Source organism: Scomber scombrus, chromosome 6, assembly GCF_963691925.1.
Source record: "Scomber scombrus chromosome 6, fScoSco1.1, whole genome shotgun sequence".
Taxonomy (NCBI): Eukaryota; Metazoa; Chordata; class Actinopteri; order Scombriformes; family Scombridae; genus Scomber; species Scomber scombrus.
The window spans coordinates 9134619-9157208 of record NC_084975.1 but is presented as its reverse complement, the minus strand read 5'-3'; the positions used below and the strand labels follow the sequence as shown (position 1 = coordinate 9157208).

The 22590-nt window shown below is 40.7% G+C and overlaps 2 protein-coding genes across 4 annotated transcripts; one reads left to right on the top strand and one right to left on the bottom strand.

Moving 5' to 3' along the window:
• Positions 1–2292: 2292 nt before the first annotated feature.
• On the top strand, positions 2293–10303 carry zgc:56622 (uncharacterized protein LOC326033 homolog). The gene is made up of 10 exons (XM_062420127.1): positions 2293–2605; positions 4378–4554; positions 4803–4919; positions 5803–5880; positions 6102–6218; positions 6681–6793; positions 7684–7771; positions 7850–7933; positions 8959–9041; positions 9116–10303. Exons 1-10 carry the CDS (start codon positions 2516–2518, stop codon positions 9147–9149), a joined length of 981 nt encoding a protein of 326 aa, XP_062276111.1. The 5' UTR covers positions 2293–2515; the 3' UTR covers positions 9150–10303.
• klhl36 (kelch-like family member 36) lies at positions 9494–22149 on the bottom strand. 3 transcript variants are annotated; one of them, XM_062420124.1, is made up of 9 exons: positions 20648–22149; positions 20007–20090; positions 18693–18887; positions 18451–18573; positions 17648–17869; positions 17233–17538; positions 16488–16715; positions 16212–16369; positions 9494–12179 (listed from the first exon to the last, which is right to left on the bottom strand). In XM_062420124.1, exons 2-9 carry the CDS (start codon positions 20064–20066, stop codon positions 11606–11608), a joined length of 1866 nt encoding a protein of 621 aa, XP_062276108.1. In that variant the 5' UTR covers positions 20067–20090; positions 20648–22149; the 3' UTR covers positions 9494–11605. The 3 variants fall into 3 exon arrangements, with proteins under 3 accessions (XP_062276108.1, XP_062276110.1, XP_062276109.1); XM_062420126.1 differs by having other exon boundaries at positions 20685–22149; XM_062420125.1 differs by lacking the exon at positions 20648–22149 and having other exon boundaries at positions 20007–20611.
• Positions 22150–22590: the final 441 nt, after the last annotated feature.

The following is a 22590-nucleotide window of genomic DNA, read 5'->3' as shown; positions in this document are numbered from 1 at the left end:
AATGCCCGGTGAGCTAAGGTATTTACCTAGAGATCAGGCTGCTAAGCCCGTGCACCCAACCTCTACTAGTTAGCATCATGCTCTCTTGTTGCCAGACCATCATACTTGGTGAGCTTCCTCCCAAATGTCTCTTCCAGACAGTCCTCCAACATTATTGTCAACTCCAGGAGCATGACTTGCTCTGTGGAATTGGACACCAAAACCCCATCAGGTGTAAAGGTGGTGGTAGCAATGTGCTGTGAGAACTTGATTTGCCTCTCAAGGTCCACCTTTACCTTCCATTCCCATGCAGTGGCCAGTATTCCTGCTATTGTTCTCACAGAGGGTCCTGGTTGCTCTCCAGCTCTGGCGAAGGCAATGGCTTGTTTTGAGGGGTGAGTCTTCCTAGCCCACGTGCCTCCATCTGTACCACCCTTCTTCCAGTGCCTTGGTGCACCAGCTTAGGATGTGCTCAAAGATTCCATCCTTTTAGCAAAGTGGACAGGCTGGTGCCTCTGCCTTGCCCCATTGCATGGAGGTTTAAGAGGCTGGGAAGCACATTGTAGGCTGTATGGACAAGGAACTTGATCCAGTTGGGCCTTCCACGGCTCGCCCGGGTCACTTACCACTCCATGGCATTGTCCCATGTGGTCCATGCTCCCTGGCTCATCACCACTGTTCTGCAGGTCCTTTCTGTTGCTGTTGTCCACCTTTCCTTTCCTTTTCTCCTCCTTTCCTCTTAGCACTATGGACCGTTACTTGGCTCATCTGGGCCCACTCCATCAGCTTCTCAAGTCCATGCAGGTTCCATCTGCATCCTGGGACAGACTCTGCTGTGGCTGCTAGTTTATCTTTGAAAACCCTAATGGGTGGTTGGCATTGGCCAGATTTTGTCATGGGCCTTCTGCATTCTGGCTGACTAGATAAATGTACAGTAAATATGATACCTCACACTGCAGCCTGTGGATTGTGACTCTTAATAACCAGGAGCTCCTCTATAAAACAACATTACATCTCTGGATATATACAATATATCTTTTTTGAACGAGGTAAAAGTCTAATTAGATTAAAATCTCTCATTCAAGAGTGACCTGGCCAAGAGAGCAGCATAAACATTGTTACAACAATAATCACAAACAATCAAACAGACTAATATAACTATCATACACTACAAACAAGTGAACACAACATCCAGTTAATATGTAATACAAGATCAAGGACAAAGATCCAGTTATGATGCATAAACAGATACAATTCTCTAAATAACTTCAGCAAAAATGTAGGAGCAATCACAATTGACCATGAGTACCATTTTCTCAATCCTTTAAAATGGACTTACATTTTTCCATAGTAATCAGTTCTACACATTATACCAGAAAGTATTTAAATTCCTGGAGGATTTGATGGTTTTCCATTCAGCATTTCTCTAGCCGCACTGAACACAGTTGGGTTTTGCTCAAACATTGATGAGATCAATGTCAGATTCTTTTGCAGTGCCAAGGCAGAAAAAACAATGTATGTTGCATGTCTAAGTGTATTGCACTAGTTAACCATCAGGGTGGGCCTACTGCTCTGTTTCTCCACCATTTGGTCTAAACTGAAATGAAATTTTGCATCCATTTAACATCCATTGTTCCCTGACAATGAATCATAATGACTGGTAATCATCTGACCTTTAGCACCACCATCAGGTTGAGATTTGCAGTTCAGAGTGAAATATTGTGACAACTTTTGTAGAGATTACAGTTTCAGAGTTGCTAGCGTGGCTGCAGCTCTTATTATTGTTCATTGATTATTGCTACTGATCAAATAACTGAGCCACCTGTCCACACTCCAAACTCATTTAGAGAACTGTTGCCTTAAAATGTTGTATTTAAATTATATTAGTTTTTTTCAATTTAACAATATTTTTTTAAATAACAAATTGCTAGCAATGCTCACAAAAATCACTGATAAATTATTGTTTGATTGTGGCTCAGAGAATGTTCCACTCTTTAAATATGCAGCATTTGTACTGTAGCTACACAATGATGCAACATCACCATCTATTGTTGAACTGGAAACATCACAGCACATTTCTAAACCTTTTTTTTCTCACAGTGTGACCCTGCCTGTGTGTGTGTGTGTGTGTGTGTGTGTGTGTGTGTGTGTGTGTGTGTGTGTGTGTGTGTGTGTGTGTGTGTGTGTGTGTGTGTGTGTGTGTGTGTGTGTGTGTGTGTATAGCACTACCCTTACGAGAAGAGTGACCTTTGCAACATGTTCCTCCTCACTTACTAAGTGTACACATAAATACTTGATGGTGGTGAAGTACCTTGTGCATTGTCCAATTATTAACCACTGCACTGATAAGGACAGAGGGTGAAAACAGTAAAAGGGAAAGAAAAAGGAGCGAAAGAAAGAAAGAAACACACAAGATAGAGAAGTAGAGTCAGCAAAGAAAAAGGAAGGACATTGACTCAGCAGCGGCAGTCAGAAGGGGAAAAAGAGGAAGAGCTCTGACAGTGCACGAGTTGTTTTTTTCTCCTGTTGTGGTTAAATGTACTTCATGGAGGACACACAGGTGGCCAGGTCTATACAGCTGAATGATGGCGCACGGATGCCAGTTTTGGGTCTGGGAACTTGGAAGGTAGCCTCAACACTCACTCCTTATCTACTTTGTACTGTACATAACCCATGTTATTCAGTTGTCATCATTTTGTTTTCATTCGTACTGTTTAATAGAAATGTTGTTAATGATCTTTGGCAAATACTGTACTGAATGAAGGGGGGATATGCAGAATACTGGACGCTGATTGGTTAAATGATTATTCTTCCTGCAAGTCAAATGGCCAGGAATCTTTCAGGCTGTACTTCCATTCAGGCTGCATAAATGTCTCGCCTTAAAGGAAGAGCTCGACATTTTGCCAAGAGTTAGATGAGAACATGTCTACTGCTTTCATGTATGTGTTTTAACTATGAAGATAGAACTAGGATTCGATTAGCTCAGCTCAAAGGAGGACAATTTTTGTTTCTCATAAAACAACAGTCAGGAGCCCAAATTAATATTGAAACATGTTCATCTTGCTATAATCATTCCTCCTGTTCATACTGACCATTATAAGATCCCTTCACACAATGTAAGTGATGGGCGCCAATCTTCACAGTTGATCTGAAGCAAGTATGAAGCTTCAGCCGTCCAAATTAGTCAAATCAAGTAGATATCTTTCAACATTACAGTGTTTTTAGTGCCAAAGTCTCTCTTTTTGTTACTTCCACCACAGCTCAACAGGGAAACACTGTCCAAGGAAACACAAAGAGGGAATTTGATGCTTAAAAGACTGTAAATGTGTCAGATATCCACTTACTAACTAACTAACTAACTAACTAACTAACTAACTAACTTACTAACTAACTCAGACTGCTGAAACCTCAAATAAGCTTCACATCAACTTTTAAATGAATATGTGGACAAACTGTGGATTCTGTCCTCCATCACTTACATTGAAAGTATATTTGAATGGGATCTTCTAATAGCCAGTATGAACAGGGGAATGATTACAGTGAGGAAAACCTCTCTCGCTGTTCATATGGACACCTGACTGTTGTTTTAAGACACACTTGAAAAATGATTAAGTCATTCTTTAACATATTGATTGGAAGCAAGGAAAGCAGCTAGCCTGGCTCAGTACAGTGTTCAAAAATACACCATGCTAACTTTTTAGCATGTTGTATCTTGTTTGTTTAAATCAGCCACAAACACATATGTAAAAATGACAAGTTGTGGTTTTGGAGAGGTGAGGTGTAGCCAGGTGCAGTGACTTCCTCAAGACATCATAAAACAAACAGAGATCAGGTGCAGCTGGTTAATTAATTAGCTCTAGGTGTTTGTGTCTCTGGATAAAGCATGCTGTTCCTTTTTGTGTACTATTTGATTACATTTGTATTGTGGCAGCAATTTTGCTTTAGAGGTAAAAAAGCTCATCTTAGTCTTTTGTACTTTGAATGGTAAATCTAGTTTGATAAAACGTTGACGTCTTAAATATGAAACTTCAGCCTGCAGCTGTTTCCACACTTTATGCTAAAGTAAACTAACCGTCACCTGGATGTAACACCTTCTTTAACAAATATGAGAGTGGTATCCATCTTTTCATCCAACTATTAAGCAAGAAAGCAAATAAGTGTATTTTCCACAGATGTCAGTTTCTTACACACTGGCTGATCTCCACACTGCATTTTGCATTATGTATCTATCAGACTGGATAGAATTTCCTGGAGTATTTTACAGGTGACCGTTTTTTGGTACAACACAAAGAGAAATGCAGTTTTTAATGGTTTTAATAATGGGGAAATGGAGGTAGAAATGTGAATGTGTATGAAAGTAACTGAAAGGCCTATTTGAGAATGTTGTATTTGTTGCAGTCCTCCCATCTTCCCCGCACCTCAGTCCAGGGTGCAGTGGAGGCTGCCATTGCAGCCGGCTACCGCCACATAGACACCGCCTATAGCTACTGCAACGAGGTGGACATTGGCAAGGCCCTACGCTCAAAGATGCAGCAGGGCATCATCAGACGAGAGGATATGTTCATTGTCAGTAAGGTGAGTGAAACAGTCCAACAGGTGTTGGAGCAGGCTAGGTGTAACCTGAGGAAGGGGAATTACATCTTGTTTTCACATCGGATCCATTTAGTTGAATACATTGAACACTACAAATAAATCAAGGAGGGTTCTTCAAGAATTCTTTAATTTGAATGTTTTCCTTTTAACACCATTTGATGCATTAAAAAGAAGAAATAGCTATTTTATTTTGGTTTGATCCCTTCTCTCCTGTACCTTTTCTTTCATAGCTGTGGTGTACCCATCATGCCCCAGAAGACATCCCTGTGTGCCTAAACAAGTCCCTGAAAGACCTCCAGCTGGACTACCTGGATCTTTACCTTGTGCATTTCCCTGTCGGCCTAAAGGTTTGGAATAATACTTTTGCGATGTCTTTCATGGTCAGTCCTTATCTCAGGCAGTAGCAATTCTTCTCCAGAAAGCTGTCTTATCTGTTGTTTTGGATTGTCTCGCCTCTTGTCCTTGGCAGGGGCTGCTGGTGACTGACGCACAAAATAAAAAATGTTGTAGCTTAACAGCTGTACTCCAGACTTGTTAAGGCAAAATCCATCTGCCTTAAAGAGGTGTCTGCGTTCCCAAAAAATGTTGAAATTGTTTGACTGTTACCTTTGAATGTCTTTACCCTGCCCAGGGTCAGAGGTCCTTAGCCCAGGCTTAGTGAGTCTAGTTAGTAGCCCTCTAATGTAACATCCAGCCCCTAGAATAAATGTGTTAAAAAGTGTGATTTTGGAACATGGGGGGCAGTAAGATGGCAAAACAAATTCAAAGAATAGACCCAATACACTACAGGCTCATCAGGTTGTTATATGTATCAGGTTGACTTCATTTCCAGCTAAAAAAGTGCAACTTGGGCATCCCATTGGAGTCATGTTTCTGACCAGCTACAAATGCTCATTTCAATATATGTTTGTTTTGGTCTCCCCCAACTCGTATAAATATATACACAAATATATAGAAAAAATTCAACCATAGAGTCTATGGAGGCCAGAGAACCAAAACAATGAGCTAAAAGAGGTCAAAAGAATCTAAAACTGCAGAAGTGCGATCCTTTCACATTACATGCAATTTCATACATTGCCAATGTCAGTAATATCACTTTAAGTCTGATTAAGAGTCATTTGTGTCTCTACAGTTTTCTAAAGGAAAAAGCTATTATAAACATTCAGAAAAGTCACATGTCTGTTTGCCTACAAGCTCTTGTTTGACTTTTACCTTTGAATGTCTTCTTAGAAAATGGGTGATGAGCTTTTTCCAAAGAAGGATGGGAGGATGCTGACCTCCGACATAGACTATGTAGATGTATGGAGGGTAAGAACACTCTCTCTCACTGTCTGACTTGATTTTTCCTCAGTTTAGTATCTGGATAGTTCAGACATAACTGTCCCACCAGCAGGCCCCAATTATACACTGAAATGTTCAAACACAGCAATAAATATGACAAAAGGGATGGGAAATGTTTTTTTCAGTTGAACCTAATAAGTACTTGAAAGTGGATGGTAAATGTGTGTTCATTGCTGTTTTGCTTGCAGGGGATGGAAGCCCTGAAAGCCTCAGGGAAGGTGAAGAGCATTGGTGTGTCCAACTTCAACATGCTGCAGCTGGAGAGACTTCTTGCTCTGTGCTCGGTCCCCCCTGCTGTTAATCAGGTTCTGCATATTTACTATTGCTCCTTTACTGCCATTAGCGGGAGAAAGTCTGACAGTCGTACTTTATCAGTGTTGACCCAGCTTTCATCACACTGACAAGATTTTTTCTTGCTTTTGTTATACAATAGAAAGTAAGAATGAGGATCAGTGGAGGCACTGTGTGTGGACATTGGATTTAAAAACAGTTCCTGTGCAGGGCTGAAATAAAACTCCTGTTGTGGAAAAGCGAAAATATTCCCAAACAATAATGACGCCAGGCGTTGGGTCACACAGTGATGTGGTACAGCTTCATACGGCATCATATGATAACAACTGAATAAGTAATTATTGTAATAGCAAAGAATCGTTCTATGTCATCATGGTTATGCAAGTTATGCTTTTATTTCCACGATCGTTTGGGAAGAAATAGACCAAATCTGTAAGATTAGCATCCTAATGTGTTCATGTTTTGGTTTGTGTTAGGTGGAGCTACATCCCTACATGGTACAGACCGATCTAATAGAGTACTGTAAATCCAAAAACATCACCCTGACTGCCTATAGCCCCTTTGGCTCACCTGCAAGACCGCCAGAGATGTAAGACACACAGCTTCACTCACACACTCCACTGTCTAAGACTGGTTTCAAAATGAATCAAAATTCTAGGTATCTGCACCTGGATGCTCCTGTTGATGTTACAAACCTAGGTGTGTCAATAAAAAACTGAGGGGAAACGTTAGCTCAGAGGCAGACTTCAAAAAAGAACAGGAAAGCTACATACTACTGCTACTACAACAAATGAAGGTCAACATTTCAGCAAATTGCCTTCTACAGATTAGAATACAGCAGTCAGTGGCATTCGTGCCAAGTGGGACAAATGCTAGATATCAGGGCAAATGAGGAGCAAAAGTCCAAACACCACAGTTCACATAATCAAGAAATCAACCAGTACACACAAGAAGAATATAGATATAAAGTCAAAATAATAATCTTAGGTGTGCTCATTCTCCAAAGTTTGATTACTCCAAAATTATTTTTCACATTTCTCATTTTCACCCCTGGAGAAAGTGTAAGGAGAAATAGTTAAACATTAGCATTAGCGCAGATTAGCCTGTGCTCTCTCATTTCTAAATTACAGATAGGATTATTCCTAAAAGTGCAGCATGCTTACTGTCAGCATACGAAGGGTTTTACAGATTGTGCAATTTACAGATCAGCACACCCAGTAAAACCTCTTTGCCTTTCACTCTACATAGAAACTGCTTCGACCTAACTTTAGAGACCTTAAACTCTTCATGGATCAGTTGTGCAGATTGTGGTTGTGGACTCTTAGACTCTTATAGGATCTTACTGACTTAGTCTGGCTTTGTGAGATTATAGGGGGCCAGAAAATCTCACAACACCTCACTTCATTGTTATGCTGTGGTCTTTCGGAACTTGAGGAGTGTCTGCTTTGCTCTCTTCTCTTTTTTTATTATTTTATTTAGGTTCAGAGGAGACACTGATCCACATAAGCTCCTGGAGGACCCAGTCATAACAGAAATAGCTAGGAAGCACAGACAAAGCCCTGCACAGGTCAGTGCGAGTACGTGTTCTATACATGTATATGAGCACATGTGTATTCCTTTGTTAGTAACAGTGTTATTTTCCCAGGTATTGCTGAGGTACCATGTGCAGCAGGGTATTGTAGTCATCCCGAAGAGTGACAAGCCTCATCACATCCTTGAAAACACAAAGGTAGAAACTCTTCCCCCTCTCTCTTCATTATACCCTGGCTCTCTGGCTTGCTGGCTCCTACTTTTCTGTATTGAAGGTGTAACAACTCAGCACAATAAATTAAATCAAATCAGGCCTCTAAAAGTAACATATTACAACTAGAAGGTAAAATGTATGGATGACACATAACAATTTCAAAAAGATAGATTTTAAGAGCTGATTTTAAAGCTGTTAGTGATTACTGCAGGTCTCAGATCTTTAGGTAGGGACTTCCTGCGCTAAAACTTAATTAATACAGACACATGAACATTATAGCTCAATAAAAAAAGACAACCCATTTTTTTCTTGAAATAATACTTGAATAGTAATTACTTACCAGAAAAGAACCTTAGATATGGTCATTCCTGCTTTTCAACTGTTTTTCTTAAATTGATGCTGTGCACTTTCATTGGACCCGGTTCTGCTGCCCGGTGCAAAGTGCACAGGTAGCGGACAAAATATTTAACTTAATAAATAAACTGCACTGTAGTGTTAAAAAAACAATTATATGCAATATTATAATCCCATATTTATGTTTTTGACACTCATGATACTGTGTTTAATTAACATTAACTGCGTAAGAAATTATTAGATTACTCTACATCACAGTTTTTAATCTTAGATTAAGTGTCTGATAATCTACTCTAAACACGAATAAATTAAAATATACATAACATTTATTTTAAGACTGAAAACACATTATTCGTTTTGTATTTCTCTAGACTTGGCAAGTCAGCAGTGTAGGTAAATAATTGGCTCAACATGAATCTATGCGTTCACTCAGTGTGTATCTTCCAATATTGTACTGTAACAACACAATATAACATGTTGTCTCAACTAATTCAGTTGCAGAAAGTTGGCCCAACAATATATAAATTAAGTAAGTCAACATTAATCAAGTTGACGTTTTTACAGTGTACTCTGTTTAAAATATTCAAATGTCGTAGGCCTGTTGCTGTCTGTGGAACCCTCTTGTCAAAATCTGTCCATGCTTTTGTTATGTGTAGATATTTAACTTCAGTTTGGCTGAAGAGGACATGGCAGCACTGAGAGGACTGGACCGAGGGTGGAAGGCCTGCCTGCTCGACGAGTAAGACAAAACACACAGTAGCTTTAGCATCAGTGAAGGGTATTTTTCTAACTGTTGTTTGTTCTGTTTCTCAGCATCAAGTCTCATCCATACTACCCCTTTGTATGATTGTCCATTGAAGAGAGGAGCAACCTGGATTTACTTTTAGCCTAACACATCAACAAGAGTGGGGTCATGCAGCTACGTACACTAGTAATTTAATTCAATTCATTGATGACTTGTTTACTTATTAATGATAAACTGTGAAAGTGAAGACGATTCATTTTCCAACTATCAATGTGGGCAACAAATATCACGGCATTGATAAGCTCTTTTCTATATGGCTGAAATTTCTACTTTTTATAATGTTCTCTTATTATTGAATAAAACATTTATGTTTATACAATCAAAGGCATAATTTTGTTTAAACACAATTTCACAAGAATATACTTACAAATGCACAGCAATGTAAATCATTTTGAAACACTCAGCATATGTTTTATTACAACATACAATACTGATCACATGATAATATCATTACATACACTCTGTGCTATATGTGTGTTAGGGTAGTATTGCTGGTGGACAATCGAAAAGCATTGAGAGTTTCTCTGTGAGAATGTATGCTTCGTTGTGTAACATGGAGTACAGACAGAATACTTAACAAATAAGATCACATATAAACAATAATAGACAATTCTTCTTCTATTAGTCCTGCACAGCAGTCTGACCCTGGAGCTCTGATGAATGATGATTAACTTTTTGGAAATGTGAGCTGCTCACCTTACCCAATATTTATCAAAAGAAACCGTTTCTGTATGGTGCTAATGCTCCGGCATACAGTGTTAGTAGTTCTTGCAGATGTTTTACCACTGAAACATCCTAAAACGTGATTTTTTTTTTCTCTCTCAATCCCCTAAACAGGGCCTCTGCATTTATCTTGCACCAGTCTTCAAAATATCACATGAGCACCTACAAAGCTCTACAACTGCATATCTGCAGCTAGTGTTAAGATTGTGCACGACTACTGATATATGAGACATCACAGTCTGTGTTTGCAACCATCATGTATGACTTTTTGATAATTGGCCCTTTGGCTTGAACATAAAAATATTGTCTTGTTAAGGGAACACAATCAGCTACTCAAGAGTCTAGGGATGTAGCAGTTAACCGATTTCATGTCATGATTTTGTAATGGTAAAGACTCAACAACTTTTTTCAGACCACATGTAAAATACAATGAATTGCTGAAATACATTATTAAAAATGAATTTTAAAAAATAGGCATGGATGGCAGTTGATTTTAAAAGCACTTCAATTTATTACCTACATTAATAATATTTTCCCTAAGGGGATCAATAGAGTTCATGTTAGTCTTATTATAATAATAATAAATAAAAAATACTATATTTGAAATCAACTAGTCATTACTGCAATGTCCAATAAAAGTTCATCTTGTGCTGGATTATTTATGATCATTTTTGTTATTCACTTTTAGCCTCAGACTAGACCTCTGATACTGCCGCAGTTAGGTTGTTGCAGAATCCCTGGCAAAGAGTGTGTCTGTTGCTCCCAAAAAAAAGCTACGTGATGTTATCCATCCGCAATGCATAATAATCATGAAACCGTGATTTTTCCTCTACTATAGACTATAATTGTACTGTCAAAATCTATAATTGTTGCATCCCATCTAAATTGAGCTAATAGGGCAGGCATCATAATAAATTGATATTAAACTTAGTGAAATAGTCCAGCTAAGTGTGAGTCCAGGAGCCGGGGAGAACAGCAGATGACCCAGCTGTCAAACATCAAAACTACTGTAAGTCTTATTAAGGGAGCAGTCATTTCCAAAATGGCCACCTGCACACATATTAAAGGGCTTGAATTTAGAGATGGCATCCATAATGACTTGTTGAAAGAAATGATTGTATTTCTAGAGACAAGTTGAGGCTTTTTGAATGCAAGTCTATTACAGCTTCTAGCAGCCATACTTTACAGTAACACATTGGCTTGGTTATGGTAGTTGCTGCTTGGTCTGCTATAGCGAATAAGTAATATAAACATCACAATATATGCCGGTTAAACTGTGATAATGTGACATGGTAGTGAACTCACATTTAGCGAGTTCATGTTAATGTCTTATGTTAATGATCACAAGTGTACAGAAGAATCTGTCGTGTGTTTGCTCCATTTTATGTCAAACTTCCTGTGACTTTCCACTCTGTTTGCTGTAGATTTGCCCACGGTGCAGAGTGCACTGTTGTAAATGTACAATGAACTGGTTAATAACAGTAAGCACAGCCATAGAGGAGATGGGGCAGACACTGGCAATGACACTGCTAGTTAGTATAAAGAATGGAAACAGAGGGAAGCAGCTAGCTTGACTCTGTCTAAAGGCTGGTCCAAGCTTCAAAGTGCCAGACTCTGTGGGGGCCAGTTGCCTCTTCTGACCAAGATATGGTCCAGCACATAACCCCTTCCTACTCATGTAGAGGACATAAAATCTTTGGCTCTACTTTTCAGCAAAAAGTCAGGCCTTGCACTTTTATACAAAGAGAAAAGTCCTTCATTGGTCCTTCATTATGCTACGTGGGGTCTGTTCTTCTTTTTACCCTGTGCCCTAATTTCTTCCTCTCTGGAGAGGTTGAAGATGGTGAGGGCTTCACAAGGCACACACACGCCGAGGCCCCTGCGATGCGTTTTGGGAAATCAGGCCCTCTGCACCATGAGTCTTTGTCAGGGTCGTACACTTGAGCGGCTCTGGAGAATGCCATACTCTCCCAGCTGTAGCCACCCAGCACATAGATCCTCCCAGCCCAAACCGCAAGCCCTGCTTCACTGTTGGGCAACAGCAGTGGCGCCACCCGGGTCCACTGGCCGCTGCGTGGGTCATAGGACTCCACCTGCAGGATGTCGAAGCGTTCGGTGGTGTCCTCATTGTCGTCGCTGCCCCCGATGGCGTAGATGAGGTGGTTGAGGGAGGCCATGCAGTGCCAGCCCCGAGCCAGAGACATGGCTTGGCACTCAACCCACACATCATTGTCCTTTGAAGGATCATAACTCAGAACTTCTCTGCGGTACGGTCCGATCTGATAGTCATGACCTCCTGAGATGTAGACCACACCACGATGGAAGGTTCCAGCATGGCCGTAAGTAAACCTAAAAAAAGACAGAAGAAGCTGAGAATTACAACGCCAACAAAGAACATTAAGAAACAGAGAGCTGGCAAAACAATACATAGGCACTATAATGCTATGCATTACACAGCAGTTAAACGTGTTGAATGAGTGAAAACTGGACATGAGACTTAACTCCTAGTCAGAAAAAAAGGTTATTTTTGATCTGCTGTGACTTAAGCTGACTGTTACCATTAGCTTATTTACAAGCCTAATGAATTGACTGTAAAGTCTCTTTTTTAAGGATTTTTTTCAGGCTTTTGCCTTTATTTGATAAACTGCTTAGAGACATGAAACTAGGGGGAGAGAGAGACAGAGGCATGACATATAACACAGGTACCCCTATCGCCTCAACCATTAGGCCACCAGCATACTTCCATAATATCATTGTTTTAAAGTTAATGTGTTTACCTGCCAACATTTTATATTTTAACATGCTAAGTGAAATGTGAAAAACTGTAATCTCTACTGTGTTTCTGCTCTGCACTTTGTTGGTATAGTCTGCGCTGCGCTCATCTGTGTCAATGACTTAATCTGCTGTTCACAGGGATATCATTCGTGTAGACATGCAGTGCACGCCAGAACAGCAACAGGCCAGGACAAACTGACATGGATGCAGGGAGAATACCTTTGAGAATAAATTCTTTTTGAATAAAAAAAGAAACTTTATTATATTCGATGCCAATTTTACAAGAAGGTAGAAAAATAACTAAGGTTGTTTCTTTTGATAACTTAAGATCCAGATGTCTGATGACTTCATCCAATTAAAAGATATACTTAAAATGAGCAAGATCTAAAAAGTATATCGTAAAAATGTGTCTTAACACTTGATAAAGGAAGGAGTATGTTCTTAACTATATTTCCAAGTTTGACATGTTAACTGCCAATAGCATTTCACAAACCAGACTGTTTGTCTTCTTTCATACATTTTGTGTAAATAGTCAGATAAAACATCTGCTTGGTAGGAAGCAAGAAGCCTACTTTACACTGTGTCCCTGCTTCCTTATTTTGTGTGGCCCTGCAGCCAATCACACAACTGTGTTTTTATTTAAATGTCAGAATATGGACCCAACTGAAACGTGTCTGGCGATAACATTGCAGACGACAGAACATTTAAGGAACTATTATTTCTAAAGGCATCAGTCATAACAATCTATTCTACTAAGTGAAAAGAGCTGTGAAGGTACATTTACATTTACAAAGCAATGCTCATGCTAATGGTGTCTGGGCTCCACATAAAGAGTAGTTCATGCTGCGGTTTGCTGGGGCTCCGGCTAGTGAAGACACACTGATGGCCCGTTAAGTGCAAACAAAAAGTACTCTAATGCTAATGGTGTTTGGGCTCAACAGTTGCATAGTGTGATATCCAGAGGAGGATGAGCCAACTGCAAAAGTTGGTTGGAACACACCCACTTGTGTGTGCTATAAGTGTGCATAAAGCAGCCCCTGAAATCACAACGCACAACAGAGATGACACACATCAACAGAGAGAACTCCCAACAGATTCGGGTCATGCGGGCCAACGGAAAATCATCACAGGAGATCCAGCAACATTTTGCAAGCCTGGGCATTACAGTTTCACTGAGAACTGTGAGATATCACTTCAAGGAGAGACAACCCCGCCGCTGTTGTCCAAGGAAACTTCACCAGTAAGCAGCCATAAGATTCACGTTGTACATTTGTTGATGAGATGTATTATTGGACATATGTAGAGTGTGCAAGCATCTAGCGTTCTTTCTTTCTCTGACTTCAACAGAAATATCCTGACTGCTATTGGTGAGATGTCAAAAGCCAGCGATGAGATGAGCGCTAAAGCTGTACAGCAGAAAATTAAGGTAAATTATGAAGTTCCGCTGAGCTTGACCCGTATACGCCGCGTCCGCCAAAAGCTTGGAAAGACCGACCCCTGCCCGATGATAAGAGATAGCCACAAAGACATGAGGCTCAGGCAAGCTGTTGAATGGCTGGAGTCTGGGGAGACGTGGCACAACGTTTTGTTTACAGGCAAGACGATGGTGGCAGCTGAAACCAAACATCCCATAAATCTCCACATCTGGGGAATGATTTCACGACATGGTGCAGGTCCTTTGGTCATTTTCGAGGGACTCATGGACAGACAGTATTTTGAGAACGCCATCATCAAAGAAGTTGCAGCACCATACATCAGGGGGCGTTTTGGGTCAGAACACCGCTTCTTCCAGGACAATGATCCAAAGCATGCCGCTGCTGCAGCTTGCATCATATCGGAGGGAATAAACTGGATAAGGACGCCACCAGCGTCACCGGATTTGAACCCTATTGAGCTTGTTTGGCACTCGATGAATGATTTCATCCAAAAGAAGGCAAAGCCAGGCACAAAGCTTGAGCTCGCCCAAGCCGTACAAGTTTTTTGGAGGACAAAAGTAACTCGAGCTTTGTGTAATGAAGTTATTACAGGCTTATCAACAGTATTGTCACTGGTCATTCAGAACAAAGGAGGCCATAGCAGAACTCATTTCTGAAAATGCCAACAAACACATTTATGCCCACAAGTGATGGTGTAGCCATTTCAAATGACAGTGTGTCATTTTTCTTGACTTGTTCAGCTTTTCTTTTTTTTTCTTTTTTCATTTATTTTAATGATCTTTGGTTGCATTACAGAAGAGTACAAAATAGTTCAAAATTCCCTTATTCAACTTGTTTCATAGTTTTCATTCAATTTCTACTATGCATGTGAAATAAACATGTTACTTTCTTTTACAAACCATTCCTCCGTGTTTTATTCTTTCACAGACAAAAAATCATGCATATTTTTGTTCAGGTTGGCTCTCTATTCAAACGGGTGTAATCCTCATTCAAATCAGATGAGCTGCTTGAATTGGAGGGACGGAGGTGAAAATGTATGTAACATCGGCTATTCAGCTGCCTTAATGACTTACCCAAACAGATGCAAACACAAACCCACTGAAGTCAAATTTCACCAATTAAAGGTTAGGAAAATTAGTTAACACTTGTACTTGTACTAATTTGGGCTTTGGTAATGTTCAAAAGGTAAACTTATTAAAATCAGATTAGTGTGTGGGACGCCTTACATCAGTCATAAAAAATCTGTCAGAGGCATGGACAGCACCAGGAGGGGAGGCAGTATCTTTTTTTTCCTTTTGTTAAACTGAATTATTCAACAATGTGTAATTTAGCTTTGTATATCATGCACTGTGGGCAACTTTAATGTTTGTTAATGCTGAATACCCTTTCATATTAACCAGTTAGTTGCTAATTTTCTCTGTCTGCTGTCTGTAGAGTTTAAGGGGGGCAGCAGAGATGAGCAATAATTAACTGTCGGTTAATCACTGTGAGTGGCACCAGTATTGTACAATACAGTAGTGCCTGTAGGGTGGCCAGGTTTTTAACCAGAACAAAGAGATGTGATCACATCATCCTGTTTTAGCCTCTTTACACTGTCTCCCAGTATGTTTTAGAAATTGATTTTAAGATCCTACTGATTACTTGTAAGGCTTTTCATGGCCTCTCCCAGCTATATCTCTGACCTTTTAAAGCAGTATGTGCCAGTATGTACTTTGAGATCCTTGGGCAGAGGTCTTTTGTCTGTTCCAGAGTCCAGACTGTAAACTACAGGGGACAGCGCATTTGTAGTCAGAGCCCTCAGGCTCTGGAACAAACTGTCTTTTGAGTCCCTTCTTAAAACATACTTTTATCGGAGGGCCTTTCCTGATTTTATTTGAGCTTTAATTTTGCTTGAATTGCTTTTTATCTCCTTTAAATATGGTTTGTTCTTGCTGTTCTCTTTTTACTCATCAAATGGTTTTTATTTGTTCTCTTTTAAAAGGTAATTATTTTATGATTTGTGTATTTTGCTGCTTGCAACTTGGATTTTGAAAAGTCCTCTATAAATAAAGTTTATTAGTTATAATAAATAGTTTATTAGTATAGTAATAGTTATATTGAAAGGACACCTTATGAAGGTGGCAGAAATGATGCCATGAAACAGCAGTAATAACTGGTGTTCCTACTGTACCTGGGCAGTTCTGCCACATATGACCAGCAGTCCTCGGCGGGGCAGTAAAGCTCCACAGATGACAAAGCTCCGGTGTCATTCCTGCCACCCACAGCAATCAGGCACTCTCCCACCGCTCCCAGGTAAAAATCCACCCGCCGCTGGTTCATTGGAGCACCCTGGAAGAACACCACAGTCACTCTTTCTGGGCTAGCTATTAGTTGCTAAACAGCAAAATACATTTCCTTTGCAAACAAAGTATCTGATTTAGAAGGAACTAGCTGTTTGGTACAGTACCCTGGTCCACTGGTTATGGCGGGGATCGTATCTGTAGAGCAGGTTACAGGCTGCGTCTCCGCCGTTATCCCTGGACGAGCTGCCCCCAGCAGCGTAAATAAAGCCCCCAAGCACTGCCAGGCAGTGGTGACTCCGCTGGGCCGGTAGCTCAGTTTCCACCTCCCAACTTCCTGTTTCGCTGTCCAGCCGGCAAACAGTAGCACTCAGCTCCTCTCCACGTTCTGACACCTGAAGAGGTAAAGACAGATTACAGGAATATAATAAGTTTGTGTTCCAGCTAATAGTTTGCTTGCAGCAGCTCAACTGTAGAGCAGCTGCTTTAACTGAGTTTGTTTTTTGTGTGGGTTTTTAGTGTTTTTATGTGTCTTGTGTCAGTTGTGGTTATTAAAAATCCAAGTCAAGTCTCATGCCATTCAAGACAAATCCAAGTCTAATCGCAGGTCCTGAAATAGTAAGTTACAAGTCTTACAAGTCAACAGCAAATCTAAAGTCAAGTCTCAAGTTGTTTTAAGGACAAGTCCAAGTCAGATTACAGCTCCTATTATAGCAATACTCAAATAAAGTCTACGTTTTTTATAGAACAAGTTCAAGTCAGTTCAGGAGTATTTTAAACTTCTTACAATGGTAAGTGACAAGTCTTACAACAGCATGTCACATCTCTTACAATATACAAAAGCCTCAAGTCTTTAGGGGAGTCAAACATCAAGCAGTGAGTCATCATCATAATTAAAATGATCCAGTGTACCTCTCCCCCAATCAGCAGCAGCTGTTCCACTCCTCCCCTCAGCGTGGTGCGTCCGCTTTGCAGGAGTGGCTGAGCGCTGGGGGTTGCATGGTATCCCAACGCTTCCTCCACGAGGGACTCGGAGCCGGCCTCCTCCGGCAGCAGGGCCCGTATCCCCGGCAGCACCCGGTCCACCAGGTCCCCCACTGGCATCAGAGGGAAGCGGATGTAGGAGAGGAGTTGTCTGGCGTGGGTGGTTCGTTCAGGAGTCTGGCTGAGCCACTGCAGGGCGGCCTGGAGCAGTGCCTGCTCGCTGTCATGCTGAACCTGATGATGATGATGATGATGATGAGAAGAGATTACTCACTGTGGCTTCTCATCATTCATCAAAATAAAGCTTTCCGTCTGAACATATAAACAACCTACAGTACCTTACCTGGCCACTGGAGAGGTAGGAGGTGAGCTTGTGTAAAGGAATGTTGCAAAGGAAGTCGGGGGTGAAGGAGAGTGTGGAGAAACGTGTGAGGATGAAGTGGTCGATGAAGGTGTCGAGTCGCTCCAGACTGTAGAGCTGAGCCAGCTCCTGAAGGTACAGGTAGTTGTCCTCACTCACCTCCCTCTCCAGGTACTGGCAGCAGAAATCCACCACTCGCCACACCTGAACCACAGCATTATTGTCAAGGCAACAGCGTGTTAGACGTAACTCTCGGATTAAACAGAAATTACAAATATTTTTTTATGGACACTATAACAAATAAAGTAGCTAGGTGCATTTTACAGAAGTAAAAATAGTCTGAAGTAATACAAAGATGACCTCTATATACATAAGCTGAGTTCTACATTTTAGCATCTTTTAGCTTGTTGTTTTGGTTTCACAGCGTTCAACTTTACTTTTTCATTTTGACAACATGAACATAGTCAAACATTTACCAGTGAACTCGTACTCTAACATTAATTTTATGAAAGGTACTTATACATCAACATGGTGTTACCAGTTTGTTTGCTTCACCCATGTGGCCAAAAAAGTCATTTGAGTTTGTAAATGCACAAATCGTAGTCACTTCATTATAATATTGATTGATGAACGATTCAGGATCTACAGATGTTCCAGAGCTGATTGGTAACAGTAAGGATTGAAATCAGGGTGTATTTAAATGGATTATACTGGTTAAAATAAATCTGTTCAAGCAATTCACACTGCTCTTAAACAATGTGAAATGACCCTGAACTGTCTGTTACCTGTAGCAGGTGGGCAGCTTCCAGCACATGATCAATATTTCCCCCATCCAATGGCAGCTCTCCACTGTACAGGAAGTCCACCACAGCCTTCAGACCGATGTAGGACATACCAACCAGCTCCACCTGCAGATGGGAAGAGGATAGCAGAGGTCAGAAAATAGGCTGGATTACGATAGTACACTTCATCCAACTAACATAGATTTCCTGTCTTAAAACTACGTGCATCGTTCCCGGTACAGTACCTCTGCCTGGCGTTCCTCCCTCATGCCCAGAGTGAACATAGCGTGGAAGTACGGGCTGGAGACGGCCAGCAGGGCACGGTGAGCAGGGACCCGCTGGTCATTTGCCACCAGCATCACATCACAGAAGTGGCCATGCTGTCGCTGGTCATTGAGGCCCTGCAACACCTCCACACCTTGATCGGTCCAGCGGAACACCTGTCAACACAGCACCACCACACATTAACTAGTTTGTGGAAGGTCCTCTGAGACAGATTTTTTAACCACAAATTGGCTTTAAAAGCGTAGTTCTCTTTAGAACCTGTCTAAATCTTTCTGTATTTCTAAAATGATGTCTCATAATTGAAGCAGCAGTCTCCTTTTACTAATTAACCTGTGTTAACAACAGGGTGACAGTTGTCCCAGTTTTTGTAAGTGCTCATATCCTCATACGGCTAATTACACAAACCAAAATACACATTTAAAGCCACTTTCTGTATGATTTGACTTTCAGCTGAAATGTCATTGTCATTCATTGTCAGACTGATGATGGACATTTTTTTTTTTTTAGAAAAAATGGTAAAAAACGATGCAGCAGGACCAGAGATGTCAACTTCTGTTACTCTTCTTGCTTGTCGAATCCTGGTGCCTACATTACCCACAATGCAAACTGATCACATGTTTGTGTTATGCTAGTAATGGCTAATGTAGCCTGGAGCTGCTGGCTTCAAGCAGAGACAAGGAGTGGGCTACAGTATTCTGGTAACCTCACTTCTTTCTAACTTTCAAAGTTTAGTCTTGAGCCATTAATCTGTTGTACAAGTCATAAAGTAAGTCTCAAATCTTTGTTATTAAGTCTTCAATCCAAGCCAGCTTCAAAAGTCCAAGCCATTAGTGCCATAGAGAAGTCACTAGTCATTGGTGTCAAAATCACAGTGCAATTGCAAGTCCTGTGATTTGAGTCCAAACCTTTGTATTTCCCTGAATAAAGGCACCTTTATGTATGAGTGCAGCTGGCTGAAAATTGATACCAGTAATACAGTATTACTGGTGTCAGCTAACAAAACAGTTACTGCACTACACAATTAGGACGTAACATGCAGAGATCATAAAAGGAAAGATTGATCCTAATAGTTCCATGTTCAATAATACTAACTTTTTGTGATGAAACTGTCCTCCTGTCTCAGCAAAAGTCACTGAATGTCCTCTCTGAAGGTTTGCTGTCTTCTTTACTGCCAAGTTGATGGCTCTAATATTAATGCGGTGCTGTCTTTTTTATTTATTTAGTTAGTTAGTGTGTCATCTCACTCACTCACACACACACACACACACACTGACCTTGGACGATTCACTGATCCGCTGGGGCCGACACACACGGCTCGGTTTGCCATTGTCCATGATGTCCCCTTAGGCTGGCATCATCTAAAAGACACACAGACACATTTGTCTCACTATATCCATCAACTTAATTTACCCTCATAGTGCCAAAGTCCTTGACTTAAATTACTCCCTACTAGAAGTCACAGCCCAGCCAGCATTATGCCCTCAGTTAGGGCACGACTTGTATGTCTCATTTTCTGGTAATGAAGACACTCTAACACAGTGGTTCTCAAACTTTTTGGTGTCAAGAATCCCCAAACTGATCTACGGACCTGTATTTGACAAAACATACATACATACACTCGGGTCGTGTTTCCATCACTTCAGAGGACATTACATTGACTTGCATTCATTTCCTGGAGACTTATCCTTTGCTTAACCATAACCATCAAATGCCTAACTCTACCCTAAACATAACATAACATAACCTTAAACTACACTTCATTTTAAACGAAGTCTTCACTCTAAAATGAGTGATTACATGTAGAGGACCTACTTATTGTCCACATAAAGGGTGAGAGTCCCTCCAACACGATGTATCAACAGACTACACATACACACTGTCAGTGACATGCTGCAAACTTTCTCTAGTTTCTTACATTTGGACGTGTGGAGGGTAAGACGGGCTCCGCTTACACTGTGAAACCATCAAGAGCATCTCTTATAGCTGCAGCTCGACGCAGGAAGGAGAAGCTGCGGCACTTTTTGTAGGAAACGTCCAACGTGCCACACTTTTCAACGACGACACAAGCCGTATTACTCCCTGACAACTTCTCTTTTAACACACTATCTTCATACAGGCACTTATTCATGTCAAAACACAGATACACCACAGAGCTACTCAATGTAGCATGCTGTCAGCTAGCATGAGTAAACAAACCGGTTTCTGGTTAAGGTTTTCAAAATAAACACCTCTGTCTCATGACTGCGGAGTCGTCACTCTTAAAACTCGGTCATCCCCTGATTTTTTCATTTTATTTTGAAGTCATATACCTGTTAACCGGATGTGTACTTATTTTAACATTGTGATTAGTTCGACCACCTGAGTGTCAAAAGACAAAGCCTTACCAAACCAACTGGACAAACCCAACAGTCCCGTCCAACACTTAAATGGTAAAATCTTAGAAGACAGCAGCTATCCCTTAAATCAGCAACAAGTATTCCATGTTTAATACCTCTAAGTAAGTAATAATGACTAGAGGTGTAGAAGTAAATGCAAAAGAACAGCCCACTTCTGCATGCAGCACCCTATCACTATAAAAGCCCAGTGTTAGCATTGCTTGTCTCCTTTTGAAACTCAACAACAAACAACTGGGGCCAGCTGGGCTACTATTACCAGGTAATAATATTTCTATTTATTACTTGCTCTGTCTCCCTAGGGTACTCCAAACACTGCATGTAGGACTTGTAATATCCAAAGTTTTAAGAGATTAGTTAAAAGTTTGGCTCCATCTTAATCAGGCAGAACCACACACCACTTGCAGTTGCACTGAAACAGCATGACTGACTTTCATGACCAACCAGCCGTCCTCACATTCACACCTGTGTCATCCGTTGAAGCCTTTGAATCTGATGATGGAAAAACTTATTTTTGTTATAGGAAAATATACAAGACTAGCAGTTCACTTTGTTACCTGCTGATGACAGATGACAAATACCCTGTCCACATCTAATGGTCTTTAATAACATATAAAATGAGAGCTAATTACTGTAACATATAGTCACGCCCGCCGATAGGGGGGGACAAACGGGTCTGTTGTCCCGGGCCCAGGGTAGGGGGGGGGGGGCCAAGAACTGGGCCCACATTAAATTATGGAATAATTTTTCAAAATAGGCCTATCTGTGGAAAAGATGTGTAATATTTGAGTTACATAAAAGCTTTTAATTGTTTTCTTCCTAATCGCTCTTGAAATAGTGGTCAAGAACCACCCCACCCCCAACACAAAAATGGTTTGGCCACTGATCAAAATTTGATGTTGTCATTTGAAGTTCAGTACGCTAAAAATGTCCGGTCAGGCCAAGCCCGGTGCTCAGAAAAGTAAAGAAAAGATAAGAGGAAAATAGAGGCCTTAGAGATTTTCTAAACAAATATTTTTAAAAAAGTGGTGACGGTGAAGCTGGAACTAGTAAAGTCAACGTAGAGCAAGGTAAGAAACAGCGCAGCCAACGTTTACCGGCAGCCTTGTAACGTAACCTAACAGGTCGGCTCTAATGTTAACGTCCATTAGCTTGTATAAAAGCCTGACACACAACACGTTATCTTTGAGAGAAACAGTTGAGTTTGGTAGCTCCGTCAGAGAGGAGAGAGATCCAGCTGCAGTCAGGTGACCGAGAGAGTGATGCGGGAGAGCTGCCCCGCGCAGAGAGTCTGAGCAGGATGGATCAGAGACTGATCAGACATTTAATTTCAGCAACTTAGGTAAAGTTAGAAAGAGATTGGCAGATTCGAACTTCAGCGATCAATAGCTCACAAACGAAACATTGTTAAAACATAAAAAAATGTCTCTTTCCTATCGTAGTAAGGTAGACTATTGACTACAAA

What these genes read in the sequence shown, in the direction of transcription:
- zgc:56622 (XM_062420127.1), top strand. Translation starts at nt 2,516, where the DNA reads ATGTACTTCATGGAGGACACACAGGTGGCCAGGTCTATACAGCTGAAT. An exon ending in ATATGTTCATTGTCAGTAAG is followed by an intron (nt 4,555 to 4,802) that starts GTGAGTGAAACA and finishes TTTCTTTCATAG; the next exon opens with CTGTGGTGTACCCATCATGC. An exon ending in ATTTCCCTGTCGGCCTAAAG is followed by an intron (nt 4,920 to 5,802) that starts GTTTGGAATAAT and finishes ATGTCTTCTTAG; the next exon opens with AAAATGGGTGATGAGCTTTT.
- klhl36 (XM_062420124.1), bottom strand. Translation starts at nt 20,066, where the DNA reads ATGGACAATGGCAAACCGAGCCGTGTGTGTCGGCCCCAGCGGATCAGT. An exon ending in GGGAGGAACGCCAGGCAGAG is followed by an intron (nt 18,574 to 18,692) that starts GTACTGTACCGG and finishes TCCCATCTGCAG; the next exon opens with GTGGAGCTGGTTGGTATGTC. An exon ending in TGCTGCTGATTGGGGGAGAG is followed by an intron (nt 16,716 to 17,232) that starts GTACACTGGATC and finishes TTACCTCTTCAG; the next exon opens with GTGTCAGAACGTGGAGAGGA.